The 16801-nt window shown below is 47.6% G+C and overlaps 1 protein-coding gene across 1 annotated transcript in view; it reads right to left on the bottom strand.

Moving 5' to 3' along the window:
• Positions 1 to 660: 660 nt before the first annotated feature.
• The window catches only part of LOC149369876 (uncharacterized), a 64828-nt gene continuing 48687 nt past the window's right edge, over positions 661 to 16801 (bottom strand). Inside the window, exons 8-10 of the mRNA XM_089559610.1 lie at positions 12407 to 12551; positions 10784 to 11053; positions 661 to 1699 (exon numbers count right to left, since the gene is read on the bottom strand). Coding sequence (XP_089415736.1) covers positions 1563 to 1699; positions 10784 to 11053; positions 12407 to 12551 — 552 coding nt within the window. The 3' untranslated portion in view covers positions 661 to 1562. The remainder of the gene's footprint in view (positions 1700 to 10783; positions 11054 to 12406; positions 12552 to 16801) is intronic.

Genomic DNA, 16801 nt, shown 5'->3' on the forward strand with positions numbered 1-16801 from the left:
CGTCCAAGAACTAACAGATTTCAGTCTCCACGGTATGTTCCAGCGTCTATAATGAACTAATTAGTGCTTACTAATGATTCAGTTGCCTTTTTTACAGTTAATGTCCTCTGGAATCTGTTACTTTAAAATATCGTTCTTGTGTATCTGTGCGGTGCGTTCTGAAAAATTATCTCATTTTCATTTCTGTTCTAACTAGTTTCGGTTGTACACTGCTCAGAAGTGTGCGTATTGTATTGAGTCAAAACTTTATGTAACTATATTTGTTGTGCAACGCCTGCTGGTGATTCGGCCATTTTCGCTTCATTCCGCTGAAATGCTAACCGATGCAAACGGAAGTTTGCAAGTATTGTCAAGCCACTATGGCGACTTTTTTTCTCTCCTTCTTAACCATGTATATGGCTGAAAAAAATAACCTTGATACCTTGCACCATGAAAAAGCAATAAAATATGTACAAAGAAAAATGAGAGTAAAAATGCAAACTCTCTTGGATTAGGAAGTAAACAATAAACTGCCCCTTGCAAAACCGATCATCGGATTATGGAAACCTTGTATTTATGAAAAACGGTTTGGTAAAGTAATTTTATGGCACATTCACACTGAACGCGCTCTTTAAAGACAAAACTTTATTTTCGCAAACGAAGATGAAACTACATGCCAACTCTGCGAACAGGTGGTCACCAGAAGCCACATGACAATTTCACTCATGAAACTCAAGTAAACAGAAAAAAAATCGCTTCTCACTATCTTGTTATGCATGCTTGCCATTCCATCCAAGCTTATTATGCTGTGCACTATAAAATTTGCAATACATTTTCATTCTTAACTAGAGCATAGCTTCCAAGCAAACTTTGGTGCTCTAAAAACCATTAAATCCTTCATGCCAAGGATGCAGTTTAAAACGCGTTTGGAGCATGATGGCGTTAGTTGGCCATGTGGCAACACACCACAACACGAACTCAGAAGTCAAGTCCATCTGCTGATAGTGATTTAGAGTTACATATCATGTGCATAAAATTTTGAATAACCATCTCAGGAGTGCGTGACAACTGAATGGTGATGAGAATAGTTTCGCACAGCGTGGTGCTTATAGAAAATGTGTGCAAGTTCAGTTGTGTTAGGTAGTGTAATACACGCTCTTCAAAACTCTTGTTTATGCTAGATTAAAGTTCAGTTCATTCAAGGAATTACATAACATGTATACAAATACGCTTTTCGATCTTTCGTAAATGCTGTTGAAGTGGAAAGACTAAAATAGTGCAGGCTAGCCTTCTCTTGAAGTCTCAACTTGTCTCACTACGGTTGGGGGGGGGGGGGGGGCTAAGTAATTTGGTTTTTAACCTGATCCGAACCGCTGTTGTCTGCAACAGAGGGGTAATGGCGGAAGGTGGGACTTTAGCAAGATATTTAACACCGAACTTTTAACTGTAAGAGAATTCCTCGCTCCGCCAGCTGCAATACCGTTTCTTTCGAATGACCGACGACTACTACGAAGGCACTTGCCACCTTATTGTGAATAACGGCATAAGGGCACCTGTCGCAGTGTGCGACTGCGCTGCTTCGTTCATTTCGTGACGGTCTTCTCGGCTTGAAGAAGTGCGTGGGCGAGCGCTGGTCGGTTAACTTTGGCGGTTTCCGTTTTTGGCAACGAGTCCACAAAGAAGACCCCACAGTAGAGCTGCTTGTGAACGGCGAGGTTACCTGCGCAAATAGAGAAAAGAAATCTGTCTCAAGCTCAAAGGATTAGCAGGAGCTTCTAATATCGGCTTGAGTCCGCAGTTAACTGTTCATCGTCGCCAGTGCTAGAAACAGCCACAAAAGAATAGAGCCCCTCGGTTTACAAGTGGAGTCACTGTTAGTCCGAGTGTTCTGATTTGTTTTTGAGCAATTATTCAAGGATTAGAAAAATCCTAGTAACAAGATTCCAGCTCCTACGAGAATGAAACTATACAGGACAGGCAAAGCAGCAGAAGAGCAGGAGAAATCTCGAATTCTAGAGCAACCACAAAGTGGTTTTGTACGCGGGTAGTCCAGCTGCTGAGATAGGAAGCGAAGGGTGGGAGGGAATTGTAGAAAATTAGAAAGAACGCTGTCTCCACGAAAATGAGCAGCATTCGTGCGAACATATCAGGCAGAGTTGTCCGGGATTAGTGTTATGGCGAAAACCTTAAGTTCGCAAATTATATTCTAGCGATTATTCCTTTAAACTAACCAACTACATGACTTGTAAACCATAAAAGAGAGAGAAATAATAGATTTAGAGCAAGCTCGTCGGACTGAACGCTGATACCAGCAAAACGAGCATTGCACTCAAAGATGTTGCTCACGCAAAACATTAAATCTAAGGCGTGCGGGTTTCACTTTTTCCGGACTCGACCTTTTGTCAATTCGACATACTGCATATCAGCACTTCCCAAGTTAGAGCGTGGGCTCCCCTCTGAAAGGTTTTCTCTCAGGTCTCTGCACATGGTGCTCCAACTGCAGAACAGTTTTTTTATGCGCTTTCAGGGGCTAACTTCACGCATAGGTGCGTCTAGGGGAACGAGGTGGTCAACTTCCTCCCACGTGGTGAGCTGTTTGCTGATCCATTAGGAGAAGCACCACAACAAGCCATGAAATCGTTAAATAAACGATGCGCTGCCATTTTCTTTCCGTGTACGAGGGGGTACCCAAAAGAAACCGGACTTATTTTTGTTTGAAATTATTTGTTCACATTTTCAGCACAGACCTTCAATATCCTTCAAAGTACTCTCTACTTACAATGATACGTCTGTCGAATCTTTCATGTCATTTTTCAAAACATTGATTAAATTCATCTTTTGTGATGCTTGACAGTCCCTCCGTCGTTTTTTTCTTCACCTCAGCAACATCAGCAAAACGCTTTCCATTCACCTGTCTTTTCATTCTACGAAATAAAGAAAGTAGCACGTGGCAAGGTCGGGTGAGTATGAGGGTTGAGGAACAGAAGTCATGCCATTTTTGGTCGGAATTGGTCGTAGAGACAGGGCTGTGTGAGCAGAGGCATTGCCATGGTGGAAAAACCAGTCACCCGTCTGCTTCAAATCAGGCCGCTTCCACCAAACACTGTTGCCCAATCTTTTCAAAACATCCAAGCAGAAAGCCTGGTTAACTGTCTGACCCTGCGGAACAAATTCTGAATGGACGACTCCTCTCACGTCGAAAAAACAAATCAGCATTCTTTTGAGGTTTGGTTTCACCTGACGAGCTTTCTTGAGGCGAGGTGAATTTGGAGTTTTCCATTGGCATGACTGTTGCTTTGATTCAAGATTTAATTCAGGAACACTTGAGTTGTCCCCATAGCATCGTCTTTGAACGTCTTTCTCAATATTTCAAGAGTTCCCGTTCCACTTTCTCCGAGAAAAAATCAGAATTTCACCGGAGCACGCTGTTCACGAAAATCAGCCATTGCAAAAACGACACTCACACAAAACAGTCGTCACTCTAAAACTCTTCCTAAACTAGTCTGACCTCCTTCAGCGACGGCACTCGGCATACTTACTCTGAAATGTTCGTTATATGCGCTCCTAGCGATAAAACGCGGTAGCACAGAAGCTGTACCGATTAAAAAAAATTAGTCCGGTTTCTTTTGGGTACCCCCTCGTAATGTGCGACCGACCAGTCGTTTCCGACCAAGGGTCTAAAACGATGTCAGGCCACTCTTCTACGCCGAATTTTCCTGGCTTCTGTTTTTATTTCAGCACAGCTTCCAAATGCAGCTCTGGCATCATCCTCGCTGCATTTTTCATCTGGTCTTTTCGGGGACGTACAACATTATCTTATCTGCTGCCCAGATTACGAGGAGAGGTGTGTCCTACGCGCTTTGCTCATGAAGGCAGAAGCCCACATCGCTCACTTCAAAGCACTGCTTACCCGCGTAGACACCGATCATATTCAAGGGAGGCTTTGCGCCATATTAAATTCTTTCAGGTGGTCGAAATTTCCGGAGCCCTCCACTACGGCGTCTCTCATTGCCTTAGTCACTTTGGGACGTTAAACCCCAAAACCAACCAACCAACCAACCAACCATATTTCGAGACACGATTCTGGGCTCCACACGGTGACAGCAGCTGTTGAGGCCTATTGTGGGTGTTTGTTCGCGTGGTGGCGAGTTAAAAGGCGTCGCCACGGTAGAACAATTTCCTGCAGAATAACTTTACAACTAGCTCCACTAGTAGCTCACAAATTTCCAAGATTAAAACGAATCCAAGCTCCTGGGAGCAGCAAGAAAACTAGTGCCTCGCGGTGACCTCTCTGGAGGAAATGCTCTTCGAGCGCAAGAGGAGTCAAGGGACCTTAGGGCTGCAGTTGTTTGAGACCTGTCGACTGCTGTTACGATCATGAGACATAATGATGTGTACAGAATCTCGGGAGAGTTCTGCGTACATTTAGCCACTCTTTTTTCTTCTCCATCTTGTGGCCAGCACCGCTGCCATATTTTCTTTCGTAGCGAAGCCTTATCGGGCCTTCAGATGGCGTGAGAGTGCAATTAGTTTTCAGGAAATTTCTTTGACGAGAGCTGCACACATCGAAGGGAAAAATGAATCACGAGGTGGCTATACTCGCCGACATGTTCGGCCTAATCGCATCATGCCGAGGAACGGTTGAAAACGTTCTATCTGAATTTTAGAAAGATCAGAATTGCTTTTATTACTTCTTACTCAATGCCTCTAAGCTGTGCGTAAAGATAACGGGCGTCGCTTTTGAATTTCGACCAAATCTCTTGGACTTGGATTTCAATCCCAATGCAACCTCTGAGGCAGGTAATCAAGCCTGTGATCTTGCGAGCAGTACTCGGGAACCGGAACCCCATAGATCGTTGTTAGGATCGAGTCGTAATGGAAAATTATGGATTGAAGTTTTCGGGAGCTTTCTAGTGCTGCTTCCCTTATCTCCTTGTACGGCTTTCGGACGTTGAATACCACGTGCTACCAGCAATCTTAATTCTCCTAAAGTTCACCTAGACAGAATGCTTTTCACCCTACTTGGGCGCGAGGCCGATTTGGTCTACCAACTCTGTGGGAACTATCGCTTTGGCGCTTGCAAGTTCGACATCGGCAGGTAACAAGCCACCGCAGTGTGCTCACTTTCTTCCTCCGAATAGCAGAGCATGACTGCACTGAAAATTTGCTCGTTTCTGAGAACCTTTGGTCGCCATCATTGTCTGACATTGCCTTAGGCATCTCCTGAGCATCGGAGGTAACAAAGAAAAAATAAGAGCGAAAGGTTACAAAGGCTGCAGAGACTGAAGGAGAATACTTTTGTCGGTTAAAGCAATATGTTGAATTTTTGCGGGGCTAGCTGGTCTATGGCTTTTATTGAGAACAAACTGCGAAACATACAAGGCAAAGACAGAAGAGCACCGTGACGGGGCACCCTCAAATGGGACTTCGCATGTTCCGCCAGCGTCGCCTCCTGTGTTCTTCTTTACCTTTACAAAATTACTTGTACATCTTTAAAACACCACTTTGTGGAACATCAATGCGCGAAGACAAAAAGCAGAGATAGCTGTGCCTAATACTGCATAGAATTTGGGCCTATCATTATGCACTGTCGACAAGTGACCACTTTTGTAGGCGAAAGCAAAGTAATCCTGATAATGCAGAGCTAACCCGATAGACGACGAGAGGGATAGCGTATGCCTATGAACCAGCAGAGAGAATAATGATCGGTCACGACCGTAAACGGACTTCCATATACGTATGGATGGAACTTCTGGACAGCAAAAGGACAGCTAAGCATTATAATTCAGTTGCAGTGTAGTTGCTCTGGAGCTTTAGTAATGTGCGACTGGCATATGCTACAACGTGTTTCGCACCACTGTGAATCTGGACAACCAACGCCCCAAGGCCGACACCACTGGCATCAGAGTGGACCTCTGTTGCAGCAGTATGGTCATAGTGGCGCAAAAAGGGTGACGAAGTGAGTGCAAATTTCAAACTGGTTTAAAGGCTATGCACATTTGGCTGCCCACACAAACTGCGAGTCCTTATGTGCAGAAGTGGGCAGGTGTGCAAGATGCGCAAAACAAGGAATAAAGCAATGGAAATATGACGACAGGCTGAGGACACCGCGAAGTCCTTTTAGGGTTTCTGGTTCCTCAAAATTCTGAACTGCAGAAAACTTTTGCCGATCGGGTCGGGTTCCCTCCTTCGCCCCGAGGAATCCAAGAACGAGAGTTTGCCACTCTCTGAAGTAGAACTTCTTGGTATTTAACATGAGTCCAGCCTTCCTGTTGCAGTTGAGAACGATACCGAGGCGTTCATTGTGCTCTTGAAAGGACTTTCCAAAGATAACGACGCCATCCATATAGCGCATGCATATATCCCATTTTAATCCATGGAGGACCATAGCCATGAAATTGCTCGACTGTCGCAGGTGGATGACACAAGCCGAATGGCATTAGATTTAATTCGAAGAGGTCGTCCGGGGTAATGAAGGCGGTTTTCTCTCGCTGTGATGGAGGCATCGGTATTTTTATGTGCTCAGGTCAGATATAAATGAAGGAGATGTATGACGCCGAGTGAAGACAGTCCACACCGTCATCAATGCATGGTAATCAGTACACGTCCTTCTTTGTGACCGCATGGAAGCAAAGTTAATCGGATAAAAATCCCCACGAAATGTTTTTCTTCCTCAATAGGATTACGGGCATGGCCCAGGGACTAGAAGACTCCCGAACGACTCAGTCCTGCAGCATCTCTTGGAACTTATCGTGAATGGTTTTGTGCTCGGCCGCAGAGACTCAATAACGGTTTCTGACGAGCTCGATTGGGATTCCGCATGCTAATTTTACGGTGCATGCGAGAGGCGGGCAAAAATGAAAGAGGTCCGGTTCGGATAAGGTCGAACACGTGGGCAGGAAGCGCGAGAACGTCCTGCAATGCACGTCGCTCGGGACAGGGGGCGATTTGTTGACCACCTGTCGCAACTGGGTACAATAGTCCACCCTCTCCGATGCTGTTCAGAGGCAATCGGAAACGGCCGAGACAGTGTCGGTAACATAATCATCATACCTCGCGAGTTTAAAGCCAGACGGAAGGCAAACTGGTTGTGCAGAGGTGTTCAAGGCCAGCACGTGCTTGCAACCGTCCGCTGCGCCCGCGACCACGTGTGGGACGCATAGAATTTTCTTCAACACACTGGGCATCTCCGTTTCAATTATTGCGTGGCAAGACTCCAATCGCATTTCGGAAGATTTAATGGGAATGAAAGCTGCTATCTGAGCTGGCAGGACAACGTCTTGCGTAAGAGAACGGAAGCCTTTACGACTCTGGGGCGGATCTTCGACTAACGCAGACAGCATGTGTCGTCGCACACAAATTTCGTTAGCTCCAATGTATAGCGTAGCTCCAGACTAGCGCAAAAAGTCAGTGCCCAGGATTACATCATAAGTAGCACATTCTAACACAATAAATTGTCCTGAAACGTTTTCCACCCAGTGCTACAGAGGCAGAGCAAAGGCCGACAGGGGCTAAAGTTTCACCCCCAACGCCGCAAAAGACGGTGGCGTGGTCCCACGAAAACAACGTTCTGCCCTAGATGATGCCTAAAGGAAAAATTCATCACAGACACCGCGACACCAGTCTCTACCAAATCAACAGCTCTAACATTGTTCCCACACAGGCACTTTGTTCTTCAGCATGAGAAAGGGAAGAGCTATGGGCGAAGTTGCCCGTCCGGCGACCTTATCTCTATCGGTCGTGCCAGCTAGTGTCCTTATGGCGGCGAACTGCAACGGCGACGAGGAACGGCCGGGTCGCAGTGGAGGAGGAGTGATGGTGCGCTCGGAGACGGGAGACTCAGCACTGTTGGAAAAAGGCGGTTGGCGAAGAGAAGCAGGCGGCTGCTTCTCTCGGTTGCTTCGTCTTGGAAGCGTTAAGGTCGTCTTTCAGAAGGACGCGCAGAACGACAGCGCGAGAAATCGTTGGATATATGGCCACTGCGGCCGCATCTGTAACGAAATGGTGCCTCTCTCTTGTCGTACGAGTATACGGGAGGCCGCGTCGACCGAGAATACCCTGAAAGTACGCGTCGTGGTGTTTTGGGAAGGCATGGTCTCGTGAAGGTCACCGGGGAAGGTACTGGCCAGGTAGATGTCGGGGTTTGGAAAAGAGAGCCTGATCTGCTGCGCCGTAGCTTTGTGCGGCTATCCACAGCCGTGTCGATGCCAGGGAGTGGGCTGCTCCATATGTGGCCGATGCAGGGAGCATGGGCGGCACGTGTGACCTTGAGTAGCACCTTGCAAATGAGAGGTCACCTCTTCACACACGATCCGCCGAACCACTCAGGCGATATTCGCGGATACAGGATGGTCGACGCTGGCTCAACTTGTGACGTTTGACAGCCGACCAAATTTGGGGAAAATCCGCCGTGACTTTGGTGCCTCAAATGCACGACAATGTTGCATTATGCCCGCAGCAGAGGCTATTTTTTCTTTGTTGATGAGAAAGCTGTAGAAGTCTTAGGCAATCACTTTAAGAACGTAGCCCGCCTTGTCCTCAAGCGACAGGTTCCTGCTGACAAGTCGCAGCAGGGACATCGCACTTTTTCGATGTATTTCGGGCAAGTCTCTCTTGGGACCTTACTCCCGAGCACGATGTGCAAGTGGCTTCTTGTCTCTTTTCCAATTGAGGGCGGTGCTGGCGAGAAAGAAGACGACATTACTCAGCTAAACGATTAAGCCGGAGGACATCAACATCAGTCGGGTCATTTGCTGACTCGTTCATGATGCGTCAGCTGGTCTTCAACATCGTCCTCAGATTCACTGGTAAACGTGCGTGGTTCCCGCTGATTTGACCAAGAGCTAAATTAAACAGACGATTGGGTCTGACGGTGACTACTGGCGGGAGTGGTGGCAAAGCAGCCAAGCGTCGGCTGCGACGAAAGACCAAGGACTCCAGGACGGCTTGCACAGCGGCTGCACCAAATATTGTTGCGTTTCGGATGGGTTTGTTTAATGTGAAAGACAGGGTAAATTGCAGAGACATGGGTGAGGCGTTTGCCCTGCAGTGGTCGTAGTCAGGCTGTTGATGATGAGAATGATGAAGGCTGGGTGCACTAGCGAAAATAGTGGAGGTCGCCAACCGAACGTCCTTCGCGCGTCTTCAACTTCGTCCGTCTTCCAAACGGTGCCCGCGTGTTTCGTTCTCTTGCAGCGTAGTGGCTGCGTGGTGTGTGGAAATTCATTCCTGCTTTTAGAATTCACTCTTTTACCATATTATTTTCCCACATCGAGTTCCGGAAGTGTCGCAGCTGGTCACAGGATAAAACTTAAAGAAGGAAAACTTCTATTCTGATCCGACATAGTGATCGTAATGCTTGCAACTAATAACTCAGCAAGCGAGATTTATTGAAGTTAGCAGGAATTTACTAGAATGATAATCTGACTCGCAATATTCCGTCGTTTTTATGGGCTGTGAAGATTACGCGGGTGCGATACGACAAGCTCTTCACGAGAAAGAAAGGAGACAAAGCCATTCAAATTTAGGCCATCCATAACCGGAACAACAATAATGGACGCACAAACATTTACATGCCTCTATCAACATTATTTTATCTTCTTTCTCTACCGTTGCCTGCTTAGTAGGAATACGGGAGCCTCGGTTCTGGCAGTCTTGATGCCATAGGAAGCGTAAGATCGTTCTCGCACAGCTTCCACCCTCGCTATTAGATTACGTCCCACATGTCAATACTGCCGGTAATACGGGACGCACTAAATCCGCCGCTATGGACGAGGGGGGGGGGGGGGGGCTGATGAACACTCATGGTTAGGTTATACGCAAACACAAATTTCTTGGAATGTTTAACATTCGACAGCCGCCACCGTAAGTCAGTTGCTAGAGCACCCGAGTGCGAAATTTGGAGGTTGTGAGCTCGGATACCATCGGCGACGTGCGGTTGTTTTGTTTTTTATCCTTTCTAAATAATTATCTTTCAAAGATAAAACAATGGCAAGAATAATTTCGCGTTGATGAACACCACAAAATAAAAAAGCCCTCTCCATTGCTTCTTGCTTTTGGTGGCTGCTGACATATCAATACAAAATGAGACCCTCATTTTCCTTCCCTTGTCTGGTGTTAATATATAGCCACATATGTAAGAGCTAACAGACTGCGAAGCAGTGCATTACGCTCAAGAGGTTTTAACAAGGCAGCGTTAAACGTCCCGCCCAGCGGAAAATGCGGCACTGTCGTTGTCGGTGACGTAAGCGAAAAACTGCACACCATGGGAGGAGGCAGTTTAATTATGATCGGTGGCGAGAGGTTGGTCTGGAAAACCAGAATAAAGCGCAATAAGCATAATAACTGTATAATTATCTAGTCATCTTGCGCGAGGTCTAGGCTACGAAAATATGCCAGATGTCTCCTTAGCTATCGCTGAGGAAATATTAAAGGTATACTAGTGGGAAAAACGACGTGCAGACTTCCAGGAGAAGGCAAACGTAGCAAGGAGCGGCAGAAAGTTGTGGGCGGATGAGAATAAGAAGTTTGCGGGGATACGGTGGCCGCCACTGGCAAAGGACAGGGGTTAATTGGAGAGAAACTTTTGCCCTGCAGCGGACGTAGTCAGGCTGCTCCTGCTGATGATGATTTAAGAAGGCATGGTTGAAGCCTTTGTTTGCGCCTGTGTGCCTATGAGTATGTGAACACGTCTAGCTTATGAAATGCTGAGCATAAAACATCTCAAAAGCAAGACAGGCTCCCCTCCTTACCTGCATGTCATGTCCACAGAGGTTAGCTCCGGACTAGAGCACGAAGCACTCACGTTTCACAGTGTCCTTGAAGCTCTCGGCGAGTCGCTGGCGGTCGCACCTGCCGCCTTCTTCCGTGAGCACGACAGCTGCTGCGGGTGCCTCTCCCAGCTCGCTGTGTGGCAGGCCCACCACGCACAACTCGGCGATCTCGGCTTTGTGTTCGCGAAGCAGCAGCTCTTCAAGCTCGGTAGGAACCACTTGGTTGGCCATGCACTTTATCATGTGCTTCAGTCGGTCAACGATGTAGAACTGCCCATGCTCGTCATAGTACCCGCAATCGCCTGCAAGTAGCCGCAATCGCCCTCAATCGCCTGCGTTGTCATGACTACGGGGACACGCCGCGAAAGCATGTCACCACAGTGTTGTCGGTAGAAAGGAGGAGCAAGAGGTCTTTCCACTCACTGGCATACACATACCGCCCATGAACCAGAACATCACCTGATGTGGCATACTGTCGTATACCTTGGCCGCTCCCAAGAAACAGTCTACGAGACCTCAAGATTATTTGCAGGCAACCTCAGTGCACTGAATAAATATGAAAAAAAATTCGAGACATCGGTTTTGGCAAAAACTGGCTTCCAGCTCACGGAGCTTTCAGTTCACCTCGGCCCAAGCGCTCGTTTATTCCTTCCGTACTTGACCGAATATGTGGTAGATAACGCTTGTTAACGCCAGGGGCGAAGAAGAGAATGGCGTTCGCACCTTCTGTCTCTAAGCAAGCCAGATAACACCGGGTTTCTTCAATGATCTCGGCAAGTAGGATTGCGAGAATCTCCCGCGCACTCTCGCCGAAGCATTTTACAAGCCCTGCAAGAGTGTTCCCGAGACCTTGAGCAGTTCAAAGCCGATGGTAGCAATTTCCCGATCCAAATGCCACTCATGTCACCATTCATGTTGACGAAACTGCATCGGTATTTTCTTCTACCGTGTGTGCTTTCAGCTCTCTTGGCGCCTCGTATCTTTTCAAGCACAATTTTTTCGATGACGGCCCATCGTCTCTATGCGTCACAGTGGACGTAGTCGTCCAGAGGTTCGTTCACCGGTGGTTCCTAGGCAAGCTGCACCATACTTTCTTCTAAATAGCGTAGGCGAGGGGGGGGGGGGGAAGGGTGTGGAGAAGCATTCGACTAGTTCGCCTATACCACCTCCGTCAATGAGGTAGACATGATGCGCCGTCAATGTGCTGATGTGCTCTCAAGAGGCGGGTGTGCCGTAAGTTAGGCAGACGCAGCTACACAGACCACTCCACTAGCAGCAGTCATCCTGCAGACGCGTGCTGGTAATGTACGGGCGGTAACAGCGACTACGCCATAAAAGTGCACACCTAGTCCCCCTGATTCCAGTAAAGTATATAAATACATACTGACGGTGACATTTTCGCGGTTCCCATGAGTTTAACCCAAGCAGCACAGATAACCTGTCCAATATTGGAAACGTATTGGCATAGGCCGGTCCTGCAAAGGGCCAGAGTGAAACCATCCATTTGCAATATTATGCCGATTGCCTGTGCTGCTCGGGAACAAAGAGTGGCGGCATGCCTTCCTCACGTATTTGCGCTTGCACACTTTCGGATAGTGCTCCAATTAGTGTCATAAACAAAGCGGATGACCATGTTGCTCGCAACGATTTCGTACCTGACTTCAACCAGCCTTCCTTGTCGAAGAGCTCGGCATTCTCTTTTGGTCTCTTGTAGTAGCCCTTCACCATGGATGGGCTCCGGTAGCAAATCTCGCCTGTTTGATGAGGGCCTAGTTTCTGACCAGTCGCCACATCCACCACCTAGAAATTTATTATAGGTAGCGTCAAGCACTGTGGAGACGAAACAGTTAGTTCGACCTGCACAGAAGCACTTCCTGGGAACAAGAAAACCATTCTAGCTCCATGGTTCCGGAGTTACAATTTTTACACTGAATTGTATTTGGTACTGCACTGTCGGTCCAAGCTCCCAGGGGCATATATATGTCTATATATCTCGGCTGTAGCTATAAGATAGCGCACTGAAGCGCATGCTGTTTACATTTTTGCTTACTATTTCGTTGTAAGATACGCATGCACAGAGGAGGCTCATGTTAATTAGGGTCATTAGGAACGTTGCTCGGTAAGGGGCAGAGGCGCCAGACTGCAAGTGGCGCAAGAGAGGGCTCTACAGGTAACGCTTGGAGCGGCTTAGGTCGGGTGCTGTGTATGGTCTGTATAAAAAAGAAGCATTCGGTTTGATTTTATCAGTATAGTGATCTGGGAAGAATAATCGTGAGAAGCCGTTGCAGTAATGAGCCTGAATAGCAAGCTCACGAATTTGCCCTTAAAACGTGGCACCGTCCACTGAAAGGCAGGAATAGGTGTACTATCGATAGCAAAACTTCACGGTCTGCGCGTTCTCGGAAAACAGATTTCTCTGGCGCTGCCTCACAACCCAGTCGCATGATATTATCTCTAGTGGGTGAAGTTGACACGTCGCCTTATAGTTTCATGCATCGCATGCAATTGCCAACAGTATAATATCGTTAGGATATTGATTGGTACACGACTTCCGTTAAAAGCCCTCATGTGCACATTGCTCGAGGAGTTTGTGCGGGCATGAGGCCCACAACCGTCACGTCGGCCCAGGTGGGTGCTGGTGCGGCGGACGCTTACCGCTTCCTGATATAGGGCCTTCTGTCACAATTTTTTTCGAGCTTTGGCCAGAGCACAGCGACGGTCGTGATGTCGTGGGTTTCTCGCAGGACCCAGTACCTGTTGGCTGCTGGGCGAATAGCACTACGTACTTCTGCGCGCTTCTTTCAACGAAGCACCGAATATTGATGGAGGCGGGCAGTCGCAGACAATATGGGTAGTGGTGGCCGGAATTAGGCAGCGACCGACACATTCCTTCGTGTTAGTCATTATTGTAAAAGTTCTGTCTTAACAACGCGGTTAGCATAATTTTAGGGCAGGCATTCAAGTTCCACTGAGATGAAATCTGTTGAATATCAATGGTGCCAGTTCGGATGGGATACTGCAGTAGCGGCTAGCAAGTATTGTTACAAGAGCTGCCTTCTAAAGCAGCCTTCCCTATGCAGAGCTCAGATAGTTCCAAATTTCAACTGAAAACATTTACGTGACACTGTATGCCCAAGTATTCACCATCGGCTCCTTCAAAGATCGGTCAAAGCAGTTGACTAGAGCACTAAGGCGGCCCATGGTGGACTATAGGCCCCAATTTAGTACACAGTCCTGGACACTCGTTTTCCTCCCACCCGGATACTACCATCTGATATTCGGCACACTTATCTCCACTGCAGAGAAAAGCCTCCTTCAATTCACCTTCGATTAACCATGGAGTGTGACAGCTGCGGCAACAACTTCCCACTCCCTTACACCCACCTTACTCCCAGCTGCCGCATCTACGTTTTTCTCCTCCTCTGAATCCACTCTGTTACCAGCGGGACGATCGGTTACCCACTGTGCGCACGCACTTCTCTGCCCGTGTTCATCTCCGCCGTGTATTACAATTTGGATACGATAAACTGGCACTGCTGCTCTCTTCGTGTCTTTCAACGTTGCCCCTCTGTTTCTTCTCTGCCTTGGTAGTAATTTAAATGCGAGCTTTTCGTTTGGTTTGGTTTTATGGGCTTAATGTCTCAACGCTAAAACTGGTCTGAGGGACGCACCAGTGAATGGTTTCGTATAATTTCGACCACCTGTGGTTCTTAGCCCGCACTTACATCGCACATTACACGGGCCTCTAGCATTTCGCCTCGATCGAAATGAGACCACCTCGGCCGGGATCGAACCCGCGTCTTTCAGGTCAGCAGCCGAGCACCATAACTACTGAGCCACCCTAGCGGCAATTTCAAGCCTTTCCTCCGCTTCCGAATTTCGGCGTCATATGTGAGCAGTAAGGATACAACTTTTACATACTTTCCTTCCGGATGGAATATGCATGAAGCAAAGGCTTTTGACAAGGTTCCTCACAAACGGCTATTTTTAAAACTTTCGTGTCTTAACCTTGATATGCACATCTATGAATGGATATGTGATTTCTTAACTAACCGCCAGCAGTTTGTGTATGTTAACAATACCGCCTCTTCCAGGTCTCCCGTACTTTCAGGTGTGCCCACGGGTACTGTCCTTGGTACCCTACTCTTTCTAATATATATAAATGATATGGCTTCAAATATCTCATCTTCCACTCGCCTATTTGCCGACGATTGTATTATTTACCATCCTATTAACAATCACGCCGATGCTCATGCCCTCCAAACTGACCTTTCACACATAGAATTTTGGTGCAAAACATGGTTAACATCCCTGAATGTGAAAAAAACTTCGTTAATTTCTTTTCTTCGGCGACGCACTTACCCAACTCCTTGCTACGTACTTTGCGGTTCCGTTATTTCTCCGATACCGACATCTAAGTGCCTGGGAATTAACAAATCGCATGATCTTTCTTGGTCCACCCATATCACTGCCATTACTAATGAAGCTAATCGTGTCCTGTCTTACTTACGACGTAATTTGCCGATAGCTTCTTCGTCTATTAAAACTCTCGCCTACATAACGTTGGTTCATCCTAAGCTGGAATATGCATGCGCAGTTTGGGACCCTCACATTTCTTATCTAACTAAAGCACTTGAATCAGTGCAAAACCGTGCAGCCAGATTCATCCATTCAGACTACTCTTCTCATTCTAGTTTGGCTGCCATGAAGTCAAAAGCTAACCTGCCTGACTTCGAGCTGAGATGCAAAATCTGCCGAGTCATCCTTTTCCACAAGTTTTATCACTTATCCCTCGGAGATCTAAAACCAGCTCATCACGCGTCCCCTCGCACCAGTCACAGCAAAGCCGTTTATCCCCCCCCGCGCACGCACCACTGTTGACCTTCATTCCTTCTTTTCCCAGACTGCAGTAGACTGGAATGGCCTGCCTGCCGATGCCGCACTCCACACCAGCCCCGTCCATTTTGAAAAAGCCATTGAAAATGTTCTGTTTTAAACCCCATGTCATTCATTTCAGATTGATTTTGTGTATTGTTTCCGCTCATGTAATACCCCTATTCAGGGGCATTTGAGGTGTACAAGAAATAAATAAATGAATAAATAAACAGGAATGCCGACTCTGGTGGGACGCACTGCTTTAGGCAGGTGCCATTTTGCTACACGAACGCCCACTGCACGTTCGACGCTCAGCTTTGCGCTCTACTCTCGCCCTCTGTTCCGCCTCGCTCGCCGCTGCAGTGGTGGCGGTGAAAAGTGCTCTTTTTAGGTAAACTCACTGCGAGTGCGGGCCTCATGTCCGTGATTCCGACAACTGCTGCTGTCTTGAGAGCCCGGATGGTGAACTGTTGCTTATAGCAAAGGCTAGAGATAGTAAGATCAGTTTCACATGCGGGGGCAGTGGTGTGTGGTATCGGTGGTTTCAGGAAGAGGAAGGGAGGAAGGCTTTAGGCACTCCCACATTCAGTGGGTTGGACGCCTTTGCATGACGGGCAGTGCGAGGGGTATTGCCATTGTAAGAAGGTGCGATTGTGGTGAAGATTCGCGAAGGAATTCGTCTGGAGCCATTGACGAAACGTTTTGCATGCTCTACCCCTTTCGTTGCCGACCTTGGAGAATTAAATACACTGATGCGCCACCTGCGGACACTGACGCGAAACGATATGTTGTGGCGCAGTAGACACAGGTAAGGCTCCCATGCAGCGCTACGAAGGTAACAACAACGACACATGTCACGTGCAAGCAAGCGCTTGCACAAAAAGGGGGAGAAAGCGTCTGCAGCATAGCGGGGGAAGCATAGTCCCCGAAACAAGCAGAGCGCTGTCGTGGTGAGAGTGCTCAATAAGAGCCAACTCTGCGTCGTGTAAAAGTACCAAAGCCGATCTGAGCGCCATCGCTCCGATTTGTGCAGCACTTCCTGGGGTACAGAGTCGATCACACTTCTCTAGGAAGGAAGAAGACGATGATTAGTGGGCCGGCTGTCTGACACCGGTCCGTAATTTTCGGCTTTATTTTCGCACTTCATAGGTTTTGCAGTTTTTTGTGGCGTGTGT

This window comes from Amblyomma mixtum, chromosome 1 (genome assembly GCF_055824585.1).
Source record: "Amblyomma mixtum isolate Tamu chromosome 1, ASM5582458v1, whole genome shotgun sequence".
In the NCBI taxonomy this organism is placed as follows: Eukaryota; Metazoa; Arthropoda; class Arachnida; order Ixodida; family Ixodidae; genus Amblyomma; species Amblyomma mixtum.